Source organism: Hyposmocoma kahamanoa, unplaced genomic scaffold (genome assembly GCF_003589595.1).
Source record: "Hyposmocoma kahamanoa isolate Upper Pololo Valley unplaced genomic scaffold, ASM358959v1 63, whole genome shotgun sequence".
In the NCBI taxonomy this organism is placed as follows: domain Eukaryota; kingdom Metazoa; phylum Arthropoda; class Insecta; order Lepidoptera; family Cosmopterigidae; genus Hyposmocoma; species Hyposmocoma kahamanoa.
Window position 1 is genome coordinate 612,759 of NW_020653851.1, and position 15,600 is coordinate 628,358.

The following is a 15,600-nucleotide window of genomic DNA, read 5'->3' on the forward strand; positions in this document are numbered from 1 at the left end:
AAACAATAAAAATCTGTGGTTCCAGATGGTGTTGTAAATTCTGCATTTGCGGTATTAAAGACATTTGAGTGCTGTGCTCTTCAAAGTTTATTTCTACGCGTGGTTCTCATTATGTGAACACTTTCTCTTTTCGTGCTTGAGTGACTTTTGTTGCGACATCGAAAATGGTTACAGACCAAAATGGTAATGGTTCTGATTCTGAAGGTTGTATGCAGTTGATTCCGAGTCAGAATGTGATAATTACAGGAGCGTATAATGGTATACCGCAGACCTTGATTCTCAACTTGATAGCATGGTCTTGTTTGATTATATTGTTTACGGTGCTGCGGCGAACTGCTTGGAACTATGGGCGGATGGCACTAGTGCAGCGCTCCAAGAGCAGGTGGACGAATTTGTTCTACAGAGGAGGAGATGGTGACGCTCTTGTTGACCGTAGACAGAACTCCGACGAGCCTGTAAACATAGATGAAGGATTCTTCACGTGGTTGCCGGCCGTGTTCCGCCTCACTCGTGAGCAAATCCTCGTAAAATGCGGTCCCGATGCGGTCCATTATCTCTCTTTCCAAAGACATGCCATTACTCTTATGTTCATTGTGACCCTTGTTGCGATAGGCATTATTCTTCCTATTAACTTCCAAGGCACTATGAATTTGGACGCAAGCACATTCAGCAGGACAACTCTGTCGAATTTAAATGGCAAGTCAGATTATCTGTGGGTGCATACTATACTAAGTATTGCATTTCTGCCAATATCAGTATTGATAATGAGAAGATGCACTGGCAGGAAACCTGTGCCTACATCACTAACAGGCACTATTATGATTAGTAATATTCCCAGAGCAGACAGGAATGAGTCAACGATAAGAGCATACTTTGCTCAGAACTTCCCTCACATACAAATTGTTGACCTACGTCTCGCCTACAATATTAATAAACTGAATGATGTCATTGAAAAGAAGGAAATGGTTACCGAAGCTCTTGTTTATTCAGATACATATTTCAAGAAAACTGGAAAAAGGATTACAGTGAAGCCAACTTTATGTGGACCAGAAATTGATGCCTTGGATTACTACAGTGCGGAAGAAAAGAAGCTGAGAGATGAAGCTAAGAGGTGTAGAGCTATTGTACTTAATGATCCTCTAGGTGTTGCTTTCTTAACTTTACCATCTTATCAATTAGCAGACCATGTCATCAATCATTTCACTCTCCACCGTGGTTGGGTGTTGTCTCATGCTACTAACCCTGCTGACATTATTTGGGAAAACTTGAGTGTTCAGCCTAGCGTATGGTATTTGAAAGCCATTGTGATAAATTTCTTCCTCTTCATTGTTCTGTTCTTCTTAACTACGCCGGCCATTGTGGTGAATCTTTTTAACACTATTGTAGTAAAACCCGACTCGCAGAGTCTTGGAAAGGTCAGCACTGTAATCTTTGAATTTCTTCCAACTTTGCTCCTCTGGACAATGGCTGCCGTGATGCCCGCCATAGTGGCTTTTACAGACAAATTTTTATCACATTGGACAAAGTCTCAACAGAACTATTCTATTATGACAAAGACGGTGTCTTTCTTGTTACTGATGACCTTAATCTTGCCATCATTAGGGCTTGCTAGTGCAGAGGCTTTCGTGAGATGGACGCTGCATCACGATAACGACACAATGCGCTGGGATTGCGTATTCCTTCCTGATAAAGGAGCATTCTTTGTCAATTATGTAATTACTTCAGGTTTCATTGGTACCGCGCTTGAATTAATACGTTTTCCTGAACTGTTTCTTTATGTTTGGTATCTGCTTCAATCGAAATCGAAAGCGGAAAAGAGTTACGTAAAGAAAGCGATTCTTTACGAATTTCCATTCGGAGTGCATTATGCCTGGAGTATAGCGATATTCTGTATTACGTTAGTCTACAGTCTCGCTTGCCCATTGATTGCGCCATTTGGCCTGCTGTACTTGATTTTGAAGCATGTGGGCGACAAACACAATTTGTACTTTGCGTACGGTCCCAGTGATATGAGTGGGGTGGGCGGCGGCAGGATACACGCAACGGCCGTAAGATTGATGCGGGTAGCGGTATTGCTATTGTTAGTGACCATGGCCGCTTGGGCAGGCCTGAGAGCTGGGTTCGTGGCCCGAACTATAATCTTAATTATGGCGTCTATTGTTGCTTTCGGGACGTTCTTGTTACTAAGTCCTTTCCCGAGTTGCACTCCGCCAGCTCCTTTACAAGAGGAATCAAATATCAGATCGCCGTCATATGTGGCTCCTGTTTTGACGAAGCCTATAGAGTCGCCACCCAGTTCGACACCTACAACGCCTGATTACGGCGCCTCTTCACCTACGGATCATGGGTATTCTCCAGATTCTATCAACATATAAAGTGATGATTGGCGAAATATATATCTCACATTTTTGTTCATAGTTATACCTATCGCGTGACAAACTACGGTTTATCAATGACGCTGTTAATAATTCCGGTATCAATTGAATGATGCTTATTGGATAAGGTGTTTATTATACTTGTAAATAAAAGTAATGCAATATTTTTTACAACAAATTAATATATTGTTAGATATTTAGGATTTTTTGTGCGGTCACCGCTTCATTACGTCATCACTTTAAATATGACAACACTCCTTAGACCAAGGGCAATAGGTAGCTAATATTTGGAATAATTCAATTAGTTGAATCGTTTACGTAGTCATCACTTATGCTCGCGGTACATCTCAGAACCTGTTTATTGACGCATTTGATGTACATCTCATGTCTATTAACAAGTGAGTGTCTTAACAACCAAGCGCACCTTGAGATGTTTGTCCCGACGGACAATAACATTATAAACGAAACGGGGCTAGGCGAGTACTGTGGAGGCGCGTGAATGACTCATCTAAACGCTTGTTACGTTATGTTTTACTCAGTTTCGCATATGACATTTCAGACGTTGCCTAATATTCTTTGTGATTTTTTTTACGATGGCTGTCTATAGTTTTATTGTCTTATTTATTTGTATAATAACTTATTGATGTTAATTCCATTTTTAACTGTTCCAACTAGCGTTGTTTTGGAAAACGCGCAGTACAATCAACGTTGCTACTAAGCGCTTTATCTTAATGTAACAAACTAGTTAATCGACCGTTAATGTATTTGGGTTGGATATCATTTCCTGTTACCTAGTAATTACGAGATTATCAAATATTTAGTTCTCGTGGAATCATTTTTAGCGCATCTTTCTGCTGTTAATATGGTATAGTGAGTTTTAAGTTTTAGTCCGAAAATTGATCTGAACTTTGGCAGTTGAAAGCATATACAGTAGCTGTTATACGAAGATAACATTGCGTGTTTAAGAATCGATTGTAATTTACAATCGAAAAATTAATGTCTTTCATAAATCGCAAAGCCGCGTGGATCAAGAACAAAAGGTTGTTTTTAATTATAAAACCTATAACGTCTGTAACGTCTTTAACGTTACAGGCGTGTTTTACGCAGAGGTTCGAAAGCTTTCTAGATTTATGTCGCTTTAAAATTAATATACCAATATCACAATGTAGTTTCTTTTCTTTAGCTAAATTAAAATTAATAAAATGTTTATGTCATGCAAATTACACTTGAAATCGTTATATTGATTAACTACAATTAGGTACACTTATTCTTATGGCACATTCCCAAAAAAAATTAGTAAGCAACTCTAGGGCTCAATTTATATTGCGTAGTCGCTAGAAAGCTCGCGAGTGCTCAAGCATTCCAGGGACTGCGCGCGTTTTCGCGCAAATAATGTAAATTGAGCCTAGGGGTCGCTCTTTGTAAGTAGACATTTGTTCATATATTTATTATTTACAATATTTATTTCCAATATCATACATAGAAACAATGCGAAAGAGTTATATTTGTTTACTACCATGATTTTTTGTCATCCAAGTACACAGGCACTATATAAACGTGATATAAAGTTTTTAACCTTTAATATAAAGTTTTTGTTTCATTACAGTTTTAAACCTCTCGTAAGAATCTTAATTTCTTTATACTTATCTCAGAGACACTCTGGGGCCCAGTTTATTGTCATGTGAAAAGTGTTTTGTTTATCGTTTATCACTTATTTCTAATAGCCTTATCACACTCGCGATTTGCGAGTGGTTTGAAAGCGATGCGATAGCGTGGCGTGCTCGCTCGCCAATCGCCAATGTGATAAGGCTTTAAGTCTTCGAATTCTGTTTGGATCAAGTACTATGGTTTTTAAAACACAGAATAGATGTAGTCACATGGTTCGTGAATAATTTCTGCCTGAACGTGCACACCTGGTTTATACTTAAATCCATGAAACTTTATGCATTTTAACAATGTTTAATAAGACATAAACCTGAGGTAAATAATAGAAATAAAATTGACTGATATTTACTGTTATTGGGGCATAGCCTTGAAAATAGTTATAGGGTTTATTGGATAACAGTGCGTAAGTAGGTACGGCACGCTTAATGAGATAACTAGTGGCAACTTGTACGCGTAAAAACTAAATTAGTGTGAAGTTTACACTCTCTTTCTACAGTATCTAGATAGTTTATTAGCAGCTCAAATTTTCGTTTTCTTTGTCCGAACTATCGGATAAAACTTTACGCTCTATCAGATAACAGTTTATCTAGATAAAAAAAATGCACGTTCCATGTGATCCATCACAAACATAGCTTAGTGATTGTTCTTGTTCAAAGTTTAAAAAATGCAAGAGTTATATTCCCGTTCATTATATGAATTACGTACGTCTTGTTTCAATTTGCCACACGTTGTTTACCTACTTATGCAGTGTCTGTTTTAGTACGCAAAGTCCTTGTTATCGTACAAGTGCGATGATATTTTATCAATAACAATATTTATTATGCTTCAGAAACAATACTGCAAAATCTTCCATAGTCCTTCAAAATACTCAAAATAGGTAGTGATATATTTGGTTAATTATGATTGGATACCAATCATAATTATCAATCACGAAGTAACCTCATTATTTTACATTGTTCACCGTTGTGTCCTGACATGTCATGTCTCAAATATTCCGCTTTAGATGATTATTTATCACGATTCACTCGTCGACATAGGCTACCCCCATTATGAATAATTTAATACGTGGTAGCCTTATTAAATGCAATGTACAAAGTGTCTGGAAAAAGAAGGGAAAATACTACTTTTTAATTCTTATTTATCTCCAAACTGGATTAAACCTACCTCCTATCACAATAATGCTGTAATTTATTGTCCAACTCCAGTCATTTTCTTATGAGCAAATGAAATTATTATCGTTTTTTACAAGCCTTAATATAATTAAATACGATCGTTACGTAGCAAAGAAAGAGTGCCTAAAATACCGAACTAAAGACCCAGTTTCACCAAACGTCTAGCTAAATTGATAATTAAAATTTGCTTGAATGCATTCTCTTTGAATACTTGTGCTTGAAAACACAATGGTTTCACTTAAGAAACAAGTTGTCGTGTTTCCTATTTTCGTTCTATTTTGAACAATGCCCAAGTTCAATTGCTCAAGCTAAAGCTAAAGAATTTTCTGTCTAAAACATGCCAAATCGTTCAATGGAGACGCTAATTTTGTGAAGGCCGGCCTGTTGATTTTTATAATTCGAATAGCTTTACAGCTCTCGGTGAACTTGAACGTAAAGAAGTTCAGCTAAAACTGAAATATGAACGTTATTTATTAGTCGTCCGTATAAAATTTCCAAGAAACCCAGGCGGTAGGAACCCATTGTGGTTTTCCTATTAATTTTCTATCTAACCCATTTATATTTAATACTTTTTTTTAAGTAAGAGGAGCTATTAGGTGATAGTGCTCCGTGTACCTCTAATAAAAAGATTAAGGATTGTTTCGCGCAGGGCGTTCATACTTGATACAAGCAGGCGGTCGATTGTGGCACAGCATTGACATAAAATTGTTTATTTACGCCAGCATTAACATCTTTTGTTTCCTTTGCCTTTGATTGAAATACTGGAAGCAATTTACACACGCTGCATTGTTAGCCTTTTATAGGAACGTGAATGACCGGAACGTGTACAGTAATGGAAATTTGAAATAATCGTACTGCACCTAATGTATTTTACAATCAATATTGCGAGTTCCAGTATTTGTAGTTCATATAGGTATTGTCGGATGCGCGGACGTGGATTTACTGTGCTTCTATTTTCTCAATGTCTCTCGGCAACCATCGGATTTCCGAATGTACACGAATATTAATTTCCATACCCATTAATTAATAGATTTAAAATCTATAATAATTTCAATTTTGAACAAAGTACTTTATTGTTCTTTTGTTTTGATTTCCGTGTGAACTATATACATATAGCTGTAAAACTACTGTAACAAAGGCAAAGGGCAACTGAATAAAACCCGACGACGGCCGATAAGTTTGCTGATGGACATTGAAAAAATAGAAGCACTGTACAAATATTTGCTTGTGATTTCTCCTTGTTTATGTATATATACGTGTGTGTACCTTTTTAATCACAATTACACATTTAAGTGCATCTACAGCAAAGAAATGAAGACGCAAAAACGTATAAGTTTTTTTCTTTGAGTCTACATCACATTGCTTCTTTTACTCTACATCACATTATTTCTTTGTACCGCATTGCTTCTTTTCTTATACATCCCGCATTTTCGAAGTGAATTGTTTATACATACATCGCAAAGTATGCTGGGAAGTTACATGACAAGAAATACAAAGAATATATTCAATAAGAACTAAGTTCCTGCTTCTTCCCTAAGATGCGCGGTCATCCGTTCTGACTGTAAAATTCTGTTCAAATATCATTCTCTTATTTTGGGATCAAGTCGACTCATCCGAAGAACAGAGTCCGATGTGATTGTACAGGGAAGAGAGAATAAGTACGTTACGAGAATAATTTCCTTATTCAAATTAAGGCCTACGTTTAAGGTGTTTTGAGAATTTGTATATCTTATTTCATTTCGGAAATATTAAATCGAGCGAAACGGTCGATCTGACATCCACAGCGAAAAAGAACGAACGAAATGTAGTATGTCCTTAGAACAAGTAGTCTTGCACATAGATCTTTGTTCTACGGATGAGTCGAAGTATTAACTAACTCTAAGAATACGATTCCAGTGAACATGAACAAATTATTTATAATATATTGTATACACACTGCACTAATCTAATCACGTAGTCGATAATTATAGGCAGATACCACCGCACCGTACAAAGCTGGGAGTTTGCTTTTGTTCTCCGTTCGAAACAATTAGAGTCCCCGCACACTACAGACTTTCTGTCCGCCGATAGTTTAGTCGGGTCCTTAATCAGTTAGAAGATGTATGCAAGTGCGCACATTATAACGATTCGGTATCGACCGATAAAAAAGTTTGATGTATGTACTACCCCATTGCCTTCAAACTTTTCTGTCGGCAAACTCGGCCGACTGCTAATCACTACGGCGCTCTTCCAATCGCGCACATTTGCCGATCTTTTAGTCGGCCGACTTGGGCGATAGCTTCACTTGATGTTATAAAAAAAAACTACGCTCGGAGCGACTGTCGTGTTATGATGGCAATTGACATGTTGATTGAAACTGCTCATTTGATAACAGGCAAAAATTTTTTTGCGAAGTCTAATCCTTGTAATAATCTATCACTGTAGATGGGATGGTTTCTTTTCTGGACCCTTTTCCTCCGTTGTATAAAAGGAATAATAACATTTTTAGACAATTTAATTTTCCTTCGAGAGCATCTTACCAACTAGCAAAATTTTTCGAGAGAAATCTGCCGACAGTTTGCTAGTATTACCAACCAGACTGTTTAGTCGGCTCAGTGTGCGCGCTAGCAGCCCAACTCCACTAAACTATTGACCGATTAAAAGTCTGCGGTCTGCGGGGGCTCTAACCTACTGTCAAATAATTAATAATCGACCGAATTAGAAGGCGTACCTATGATGTGAATGAAGCTTCATACTCTTCGTACGTCTTTTAATTTGATCGAGTGTTTCTTCGAACGGATGTCTGACGGAGAACGAGAGTACAGGGGCTGGACATAGCGCTTTATCGGTTTGTAGAAAATTGTAACTGACTTTAATATGTAAAGGTGGATGAAATACTTTCACACATTTCTCATTAACAAGCACATAGAAAAATTCGTACCGTCCGCTGGTTTGTTCCGTGGCATAGTTGGTATAGCGTCTGGCACGGTATGCTAGAAGACGTCGGTTCGAGTCCAGCCGGATGGAAGAATTTTTTCTGAGTGTTCGATCTTTGTATTAATAATTATAACAAATTAGTGGAGTAATTTCACAATAAAAATAATTGAATATCAATTAAATAAAAATTTAACTTTAATATTCTGCGTCTCGGCGCATTTTCGTTACACGATAATTAACGAAAAAATACTATCGGTTCTTTGAAACCACTTCCATGGCAGAGTACGGATGTTCACAGAAAAACCGCGGGAAGTGATGATAAAAAAGGTGTACGCATCCTGAATGTTTTTATTGCGTTTAAATTCCGCATTTGTTTCATTAATTTATGAAAATGATGCTTTAATCCAGCTCATTGCGTTTAAAATTCCAATAGAAAGTACATTACTATTTGTCACTTCATGAAACTTTAACAGCTTCACATGGAAATGTATTTCATTATTTGGTTTTCGTTTGATATGAATCATTGCCAGATGGTGCTCTACTTCGTGTTATATGATTAAACAATATATTATTGTAACCCAGTTACATGTACACTTAAAACTGTACAAATATGAACTTGTATAGCCTAATTACCATTCGTAGATTAATTTGGTATTTCTGTATCTAGTTTAATTATTAGGAATATTTCATGTGGATCCATTCATTAATATGTTATTTACATAGTTCTATTCAGATTTTCTTGTTCCATGTTGTAATGTGAATAATGAATTTTGGTCAACATTGTGAATTACGTCCATTAGTGTTGTAACTATGAAATAGATTTTGGTCTTCGAAATTGTAAAGACTGATAGGGAAGACCCATCTGACGTTTATCCTTTTAAACATACCTACTTACATCGATTATTACACTGAGTAGTATACTTAGTTGTTGCTAAACGACCGCGTAATACACTGGCGAAATGGTTTTTTTAGACAAATGGCGAGATTTTGTAATTACAGTTTTCAGACAAATAAATTTTAAGTATTATTACGTTATGCGTTTCTTAATTATTTTTTATCTGATTAAGCTGATGACTATAGCCAATACTCAATATTAATGAATTATAACAATAATGAGCAAAAACAAGACGAATATTTTATAATGGCATGGTTAAAAAATTAAATGTCCGTGCGGTTATTGTTACTAGCTATAATAACTATAAACAAGAAAAGAAATTTTTCTTTTCAAATGTTGTATTATCTATGGTCATTTTCGAAATTGTTTAGCGCTCATTTTAAGTTGAAGGACAGAACGTACTGACACCCATAAAATTACTTATAGGAATACTTTATATTGGCGTAATCCTAAAACGACACTGCTAATAAGTAAAAAGAAGAATGGGCGGGAAACTTTTTAAGTCTAAAATTCATGAAAAACACTGTCACTGTAAATTCACTATAAAATAGGCACAGATGTGAAAGGTCTCGTCTATATCTGGTACTATTGTGCCCCTTCCTTATCTTTGATATCCTCAAAGTAAAAGGACAAATATTAATTGAAGCTATACCAAGTGTAATTTAATAACTGTCAAAAATATCGAGCACCCTAACATTTTAGGTTTCCGCTATCAAATGTCGCGTTGTGAGGAAGGTTGGTTTTACGCCCAGTGGCTTCTATAATACAAATAAACAGGTGTGATATTCCGTACTGGCATGGTTGGATTTAACCGCTATGTCCTAGCTTAGGGTGCATGATGCCAGCGGCGCTCAACATCAGGAAACACTGTAGTAACTAGGAGCGCTGCAAATATCTTGATCATGTTCAATACAAGGCGATTGATAATATTGATGCTTGATGTTCAACAGTACGGAGGTAATCATAATCAAATGTATTTGTGGCCATCTTTGAACTCATATGTGAGCTACTGTTTTAAAGTACGTACTTACCGTACTTATAGTAATATTTTAAAGTAAAATCTCATGTAATAACATAATGTATAGCATTCCTTCACCTTTCTGGCAATGCTTTGTTGTTCCTCTGTTTTTTTTCATCCTCTAAGGTTTTTGTTAGGGTTGCGCACAGACCACATTCTTCCGTGGGGTGCGGGTAGCTGAAATATTTTGAACAGGCTAACAACACGTCTGTTTAGCTTCGGCGTAGTTTTGTAAATATCAAAAAGAGGGCGCTCTGTTCAATTACACTTTTTAAATCTCATACTTAATATAACATCTATTTTATATCTATGGTTGTAGACTAAACCTGCCCTTCAGAAGATGTTAGCTAATAACATAAACAAATGTTAATGATAGATATGTATTATTATTTACTATGTAACTTATTTGCAACTTTCTGAACATTTAATTGATAAATTCTCTCTGTACCTTGCACCAAAAAGTTAAGACCGACAATTTATGAGTGTAATATTTGTACATCATTAATTTTAAATAAATTGTTTTTTAAAAAAAGCTTGTTTATTCTTTGTCTAAATAGCACTTGGACGTTTTCATCAAGTTTCTATGCATGGGACTTGTCTACATATGTCTCAGGGTGTCAGGCGCAGTGGCAGTGCCGCAGATCTTTGCGATTTAAAGCTCTGAGTGGCACTGGAACTGTTATGGAGAGGCGTGTAGCTTACCATCAGGTGCACGACTTATTCGTCCCGGAACTTGATATTATAAAAAAAAATTATGTTTCAATATAGTATAGCAACTTTCAAGAAAATCATTAAGGGAAAATTCTTTAATACAAAATTGCGGAGGTTACAACTACATGTTGTTCTCCGCCATTGGTAGAAGCCTTCTTCTACCAACGGCCATAATCCATATGTTGTTAGAAGGTAGTATAGGTAATATGCAGTAAAAGTATGTGGTATTTTTACCGTTTTTACGTAGTAGCAGTAGAGCTCCTTGTGAAAGAGTTCGACCAGTGAAGTTACCACTTTACCTATTTCTGCCGCCAAACAGTAATGTTAGCATTACTGTGTTCTGGTTTTTGAAGGGTGCTGGTGAAATTACAGGCACATGGGACTTGTGAACTTATGTGAGGCGACGGGCGCAGTGGCAGTGCCCTTCAGATCTTTGCGATTCAAAGCTTTGATTGGCATTGCAACTGTAATGGACAGGCGTGTAGCTTACCACCAGGCCCACCACTTGTTCGTCCCGTCTCTTGATATTATAAAAAAAAAAAAATTTTATACGGCCCTAGGGCGACAAGTATTTTCATTTATTTTTACATTTCGCGACTCCACTAGGAGTGCAGACAAACTGTCGCCGGCTTGGCCGCCGCCTCCGCCACGCGCCGTGACACCAAAAAGCCGTGGACTTTTTGATTTCGTTTATCAAAACTAGTGTCAATACAGTCGACTTTTATTTATCATTTGAATGATACCATACGCTTAATTTGAAAAGATTTTAAGTTTCATTCATACATAAAGTATAAGTGTTTAGAAAAAATGACAAGATTTTATTCTGAGATATATGCAATTTTGTGAGTATAACATGACCAATTAAGTCTAATTTCCTTTTTTTAACTTCCTAGCAAGACTGATGAAAAACATTGTACGCGCAGAACACTAATACTCACAAGGAGATTGTATACCACATGGATGGAAGAGCAATTACCTTGCAACACAATTAAAAACATTCAGGTCATCCTTCGCATTCGCTTTGAATTTTTGATATCCCTCTGTTCGTAATTATTTACCGCCCTTGGGAAACAATATTAGGTACTATATTAGCTTTGATTATCTAATCAAGTTAAGACTGCACAGTTTTAACTATGAACATAATTGTAATAAATAAACAGAAATGATTAATAATAAAAAGGAAAAAAAAGTTGTTGATACTTTATTGTTCGCATAAATTATTAACAATGTAAAATGGACCAATGAATGTGAACAAATCGTCCCTTACAACCCTAATCGATGTAACTTACAATTTTGATGAAAATTAATTTACACTAAAACATTGGTCACGAAATTGTGCTTGTAAATAACTTTTATCTTTCAAAATGTTAAGTAACGTTCGTGGCAAAGGGAACGAAACAAGTGATGATTTGTTAATCACTGCTAATGTGGTATGCATTGCTAATTTGTAAATATGATACAACAGCTTACATACGCCATAAATAATGCATGACTCTTGTGGATGGAGAATCGTAATGTAACTTTTGTGTATAATTACTATTCTACAGCAACTTATATTGAAACTATATACATACGTAACAAAACATATTTATTATTAAAATTTATATTCCCATAAAAAACAAAGTACTCCGAGTGCAATTAAATAATTAAATCTATTCACTGAATTACAACAAAAAATTAGCATTGCAGTGTACAGTAGTAATTTATAATTCAGTCTGACAATGGAGGAGTTGGAACCATTTTTTCGGATCTAAATCGTGTATATTTCTTTGTTTTTCAAACAAAATAACATTTTTGATCACCGAGATTGTATTGGTCATGAAACAACTGTCTAATATTAATGCAAACCGTCATATTGTACTTCTTGAACTACAGACACAAAAATAATTTTACATTAAAATTATCTTATCTAGTAAGGTAGTCAAGAACCAATTATTTAGATCTGAAAAAATTGTTTACTTCCAGTGTATAGCAATTGAGAAAACCTAAGAACAATGTATATATCAGTCTGACAACATTCAATTCTCTCAAAAATCTAAAAATATACAAGGATATTTTACTATTATAAAATATCATTTTGAACAAACAGATCATGCTATAACAAAAAATAAATGCATAAAACATTAGCAAATGATATCCTAACTAAATTAACTACCTAATGTGTTTTTTTAGGCTTAGCTAGTTTTTCATATTTGCTCTTTGATGAGTACCAAAGCCCGAAAGGAATGGCCAGAGATGGAAGGGTCATGACTGCAAAAGCGGCCCAATCAAGAATGTGTGATGAGAATTTCCGGTCATAATCTTTGTAGGCTACAATTGCTCCTTCACCTGGAGAACTACTGAAGGCATATTGCACCTGGAACAAGTTTGGAATATACATTTAATAGACAGCAAATTAAGAATTAAATATAAGTTGTAAATATTTGAGGCTAATTTTTTTTAGTTTGTTTCATGACTGGATTAAAGAAATAATTTTTGTTGCTGCTTATTTGCTTTTTTGTATTTTTATGTAGTGTCGTAAGATTTAAAAGAACATAATAGATCAATACTATATTATAAAATAATAGCAGTAATAATAATAATGCATACACTCATAGTCCCACACTACGGAAACCCTGTATTGCGTGTGGCATCGACACACACATAGAAAACCACAAATTACGCCCAATCTCACGATAGAAATAAATGTAGGCTATACAAATATTTCTCCCAGCCTGGGAATCGAACCTGCGTCCTCAGCATGGCAGTCCGTCCATGGTAACCATTCGGCCATGGAGGCAGTTGAAGCAAGTGACACCAAACTACATTTAACATTACATTTTTACTCTTAACTTGCGGAAGTTAATTAGCCATCCATAAGAACCGGAAATAGGTCCGTCTTGGATCTGCGAATGTGGCAACAGAAGGGTTAACTGTACCATTTTAACCATAGCTTTATATTGAATTTTGATTTATATTTAAATTAAAGATATTATATTTAAATTGAATTTGTATTGAAACATTTGATAAACTTGGTGGTCCCATGTTTGCACTATGGGCACTAGATGAGGAGGTCCCGGGTATGATTCTCAGTAGAACCAATTTGGGAAATTTTTTTGTAAATTCGTGCTAGACTGGGTGTTCCAAGTAATGCCCAGTTCAGTTTTCGTTGTGCACTATATGAGGAGGAGTCCCAGTAAGACTAATTTGGGAATTAAGTTCTGGCTCTTAACCGCTCACGCGATACATGCAGCCGTAGACGCATACCACACCTAGAGGTGCCGGTGATGATTTTATACCGATTTATCAGATATCGAAGTTATAATAGGTAAAAGACCTAATACTAATTGCTATTTCGGTAACTACTTTAGCAAACCATAAAGTTTTTAATGCCTGGGTCTGTCATTTAAAAAAAATAAACAACTTCAAAAATATGTCACGACAATCATGTGTGTTATTGTTTGGGCTGGTGATTTCGGTGTTCATTTATTGAAAACATACCGTAAGTAGCGTTTTTTAAGTTTACCCTGAATATAAATGTTTATAAACTATACTTTAAGGAGTAATTTCATGGTAAACATTAGAACCACTCAAACGGAATATTATCATATTTATCCAAGTACACCAAAAATTTCATTAGTGCTTTTTAAGTGCAGGATTTACGGTGTATTACTGCATTTTATTTGAGATGTTTTTGTTGGTAGTACAGAGGGTATTTATTTAGCAATGCAGAATAATAATTTTTATTTGTAAAAACTTGTATTTAAACTGAATGCTTTTCTAATTTGCGAAACCAAATAGCCGCCATTTTGCAGTAGGAGGAGCGCATCGGGTGAGTGGTTAAGGGTGAGTGAGTGTTCACCTGAGTGGATTCATCATGGGTGTATTCTGGTACACATAGTACAGGGAATTTCCTAGTTTGAAAGCAGGTAACTGGTGTGGTTGTCATATTACATCATTGAACTCACATAACATAGTCTTTTTTTAATTTAACTTGTAACAGCTGTATGGAGCAAAAAATGAACTACTTACTTCAGAAGACTCTTCATTGGGCCTATAAGTGACCTCAGCGGCGGTGAAATTGAAATAGCCATATCTGTTAGATCTGACGGTAACCACATGAGACACATTAGTCTGTGGAGGGATCCTGTCAATTTGAGCTGAGAGCTGTCCACCAACCACAGCAAACACGTCAGGGTGGAAACCATTGTCCACAAGCTTCACATCCACCGCTGGCGCCGTACCAACGTTGTACAGAGTATATTTGACGAGAATGTCTAGGTTCTCAACAAGGTACTTATTCAAGACTTGCTTTGAGATCAAAAGCCTGGCCAGCGCGGGTTCATCGTCAGCCGTCACCACTGCCGCAACGATGAGAATCAGTGGCAAAAGTTTGGCAGTCATTTTATCTGAAAAATCAAATAAGAACTTGAGGAAAAGTATTCTAAATCTAGGTTGTAGACTTTGAAATGATTATTGGCAAAATGTAAATGAAAGTCGACACATATCACTGTTTTTAAGAACGTTGATTAACGATATAATAGTTTTACGAATACAACAACAGTTATTACCTTATTCTTTGCCTATTATTCGATGTAATAAACTCGAAAGCAGAAATTATGCGGTGACAGATTTTCGTACGTGGCTGACGTTTCACTCCACGCGTCCGAAATTCTTACCAGTAAAAAATATTGTGTGCTACGACTGCATTCAATTTAAAATGAAAATTGTAATTGTATCAACCATTTTTGGATTCTAAGCTTGTCTCTTTCTATTCTTTAGTATCAAAGTGAGAAAGTAATTGAATAACGTCGATTGGTCAGTGTAGAAACGATGGTTCGATATTTTCTGAACGAGAAGTCCATCTGT

General features: G+C 36.0%; 3 protein-coding genes across 3 annotated transcripts in view; 1 reads left to right on the forward strand and 2 right to left on the reverse strand.

Moving 5' to 3' along the window:
* Positions 1 to 64, reverse strand: part of LOC113229903 (scm-like with four MBT domains protein 2) — a 21,072-nt gene extending 21,008 nt beyond the window's left edge. Inside the window, exon 1 of the mRNA XM_026463595.1 lies at positions 5 to 64. Within this exon, the coding sequence (XP_026319380.1) occupies positions 5 to 64 (60 nt within the window). The remainder of the gene's footprint in view (positions 1 to 4) is intronic.
* LOC113230115 (CSC1-like protein 1) lies at positions 24 to 6,068 on the forward strand. Its single transcript, XM_026463880.1, has one exon. The coding sequence runs from the start codon at positions 165 to 167 to the stop codon at positions 2,373 to 2,375; it is 2,211 nt and encodes a 736-aa protein (XP_026319665.1). The 5' UTR covers positions 24 to 164; the 3' UTR covers positions 2,376 to 6,068.
* Positions 6,069 to 12,085: 6,017 nt separating this feature from the next.
* LOC113230248 (translocon-associated protein subunit beta) lies at positions 12,086 to 15,380 on the reverse strand. The gene is made up of 3 exons (XM_026464090.1): positions 15,303 to 15,380; positions 14,764 to 15,140; positions 12,086 to 13,108 (listed from the first exon to the last, which is right to left on the reverse strand). Exons 2-3 carry the CDS (start codon positions 15,133 to 15,135, stop codon positions 12,908 to 12,910), a joined length of 573 nt encoding a protein of 190 aa, XP_026319875.1. The 5' UTR covers positions 15,136 to 15,140; positions 15,303 to 15,380; the 3' UTR covers positions 12,086 to 12,907.
* Positions 15,381 to 15,600: the final 220 nt, after the last annotated feature.